At 33.5% G+C, this 2575-nt stretch overlaps 1 protein-coding gene across 1 annotated transcript; it reads right to left on the reverse strand.

Moving 5' to 3' along the window:
- Positions 1 to 5: 5 nt before the first annotated feature.
- On the reverse strand, positions 6 to 1716 carry LOC109828605 (protein BTR1-like; the record flags this gene model as incomplete). The annotated part of the gene is made up of 3 exons (XM_020395564.1): positions 1457 to 1716; positions 1265 to 1365; positions 6 to 165 (listed from the first exon to the last, which is right to left on the reverse strand). Coding segments are annotated over exons 1-3 (456 nt in total), but the record flags the coding sequence as incomplete, so codon positions are not given.
- Between the last annotated feature and the right edge of the window lie 859 nt (positions 1717 to 2575).

Consider the following 2575-nt stretch of genomic DNA (forward strand, 5'->3'; position numbering starts at 1 on the left):
AATGAATAATGAGCGTCTTCCATTAACTTTGACATGATTAGATCAATTGCATACATACATTCCTCTAAAGTCCCTGTTATTGTGACTAGTCTATCATTCAGTCCAAAAAAGTTACTATCCTGAGGTGATATTTTGATCCCAGCGTGTGATTCTTCAATAAATGACCTGCATCAGGTATGATCTTGATATATCAACAATTACCAGCAAGTACTAATACAGTAACTTCATTAAAACAAAGTTAAGTAAAATATCCTACTGTGGAAATAAAAGCTAGATTCATTAAACAAACTCAATTACGTAAAGATAAAAGCTAAATTTGTTAAAGCATCCGACTCATTCAATTACGTCTCTCAATCACATGAAATGCAATGCTGTAACTTTACATATCTGATATAAATTTATGGCACAAACAAAGAAATTCTTTGGCACAAACAAAGAAAACAACAACAACAGCAAAGGTTTTATCAACAATAGCAAAGGTTTATATCAAAATTTTCTATGTGATTACATGCTTTAAGCCCCTTCACAAGAATTTGTGATATATTTATTCATGTTCTTCGCTCCAAGTGTCACACAACAAAGAGAAAGGAAATAATGGGAACCCTGTAAGAATGTAATATGTAGTGCCTAAAAACCTTCAAAAAAATCATATTTCCTCTATCTCTCCTCTTATAAATGCCTATATATCCGCACAAATATGCATATGGATAGGTGCATATTTAATTACATATCTATTTAGGCATGTACATGCATATGTGTATAATTCATACATATCTATTTAGGCATGTGAAGGCATGTGTATAATTCGTATAAATTCATGCATAAATACATACACACAGACTAAACGGACACACAAACATATATATACATATCAGAAGAAACTATGTGCTTTAATTTAAAAAAACTTTGATTCTCATGCCTGAGGAACCTCTATCAGCGTTAGTTTTTACATGCAATCTCATAGAAAACTGAATCTTACAAGTATATCTCTCATACTATCTCACCGGGAATTTGTTTTCCATTGAACTTTCAAGTTAGCAAAACTACGCATAAGATGAGGTCAATGAAATGACTAAAAGTGAGTTGCGACAAAAATGATAAATGTGACATTTAGAAGCAGGGAAAACTATTAGTATAACAATTACATACTATCAGCTTCAGACATTAAGCAAATTGCAGAAAGATATGTAACTCTCAATAGGACAACAAACATAAGGTTGCGTCAATTGCACTAAAAAATTTAAATAATGGGAAATGTTAATACTTAATGATCGATCCTCCTTTCCCAATTATCCCACCACACGAGTTGTTAGGAACAACAAGCCTCACTTTTGATATAATCTCAGCATCACTAGTTTCCCCTGCCTGCATATACCAATGAAAAGGAAGTTCATTCACAACTTAAAAAAATAGGGCGTTGGCATACATAGATAATAAAATGTTCGACTAACAAAACCTCATTCAATAATTTCTCAAGGATGAGTTCAGTTGCCTTCATAACATCATCAATAATACCAGAGACCATGATTATTCTCTCCGATGTTCCTGGAAAGAACTCGTTGTTGCGTGAGAGCTGAATACGAGCTCCAGACAGTGCCTGAAATTCTGTAATAGTTGAGCCACCCCTTCCAATTATACAACCAGCATCCATATTTGAAACCAGGATCTTAATGTAAGTCGAATTTTCATTATCATCTGGGGAAAAAGCACTCACGACATATGAGCAGATGAATCAACACATCACACTTTGTCAAGAATTGGGTGACGAATGAGCAGCAAACGGAAGCTAATGTTAATAAAGAAAACGGCCTTAAATATCTGGGGATCGATTCGGAGGGGAAGCGCTGAATCCGTCGGTCGAATCCATGGCGGCAATTTTTATTGGAAATGGGGAAACAAGATCACCGCATTCTTCGATTTTGGATAAAAACTAGGGTTTTTTTTTCCTCTCCTTTTTTTTATTTCCGAGGTTTTTGATTCTTTTCCCCCCCTTCCCCTTCGACTCGTACCGCCTTTTAGTCATAGCGTTCCGAGCTGAGCAAGTTTTGGACTGTAGTGTTATTTTTTCAGAAAACCCCTATTATTTTTTTGTTTTAGCACAGTGATTGAAACAACTGCAAGTGAATCATTAATGAAGTAAATTACGTACCTAATTTTTTAGGTAAAAATGCTACGTAGCTGGTTAAGCTATGTAAAAACTCGTTTTCTTTTTTTTTATAATTAGCTCACTATTTTCTTATTTAAAGAATTTGGATCCTCCCCGCTATGAAAAAAATACTGTGAGATTAATTCGAAGCTTACAAATAATGGACAGCTCGTGCAAAATGGGACGTCAGCTCATATACATTTTTTCTACATATGTATGTATTTTTATATACTTATATTATACTGATATAAGTATACTCATGTAATTATATGGTATACGTATATATATTTAGATATAATATATTTATATATAACAATACTTATAACTATATTATATATACTTATAAATACTTATATATAATATTCTTCTACATAATAATACTTATAACCACATATGTTGGAGGCGGACGGAGCCGAGGAAGGGTCGGGG

Source organism: Asparagus officinalis, unplaced genomic scaffold (genome assembly GCF_001876935.1).
Source record: "Asparagus officinalis unplaced genomic scaffold, Aspof.V1 AsparagusV1_Un2722, whole genome shotgun sequence".
NCBI lineage: Eukaryota > Viridiplantae > Streptophyta > Magnoliopsida > Asparagales > Asparagaceae > Asparagus > Asparagus officinalis.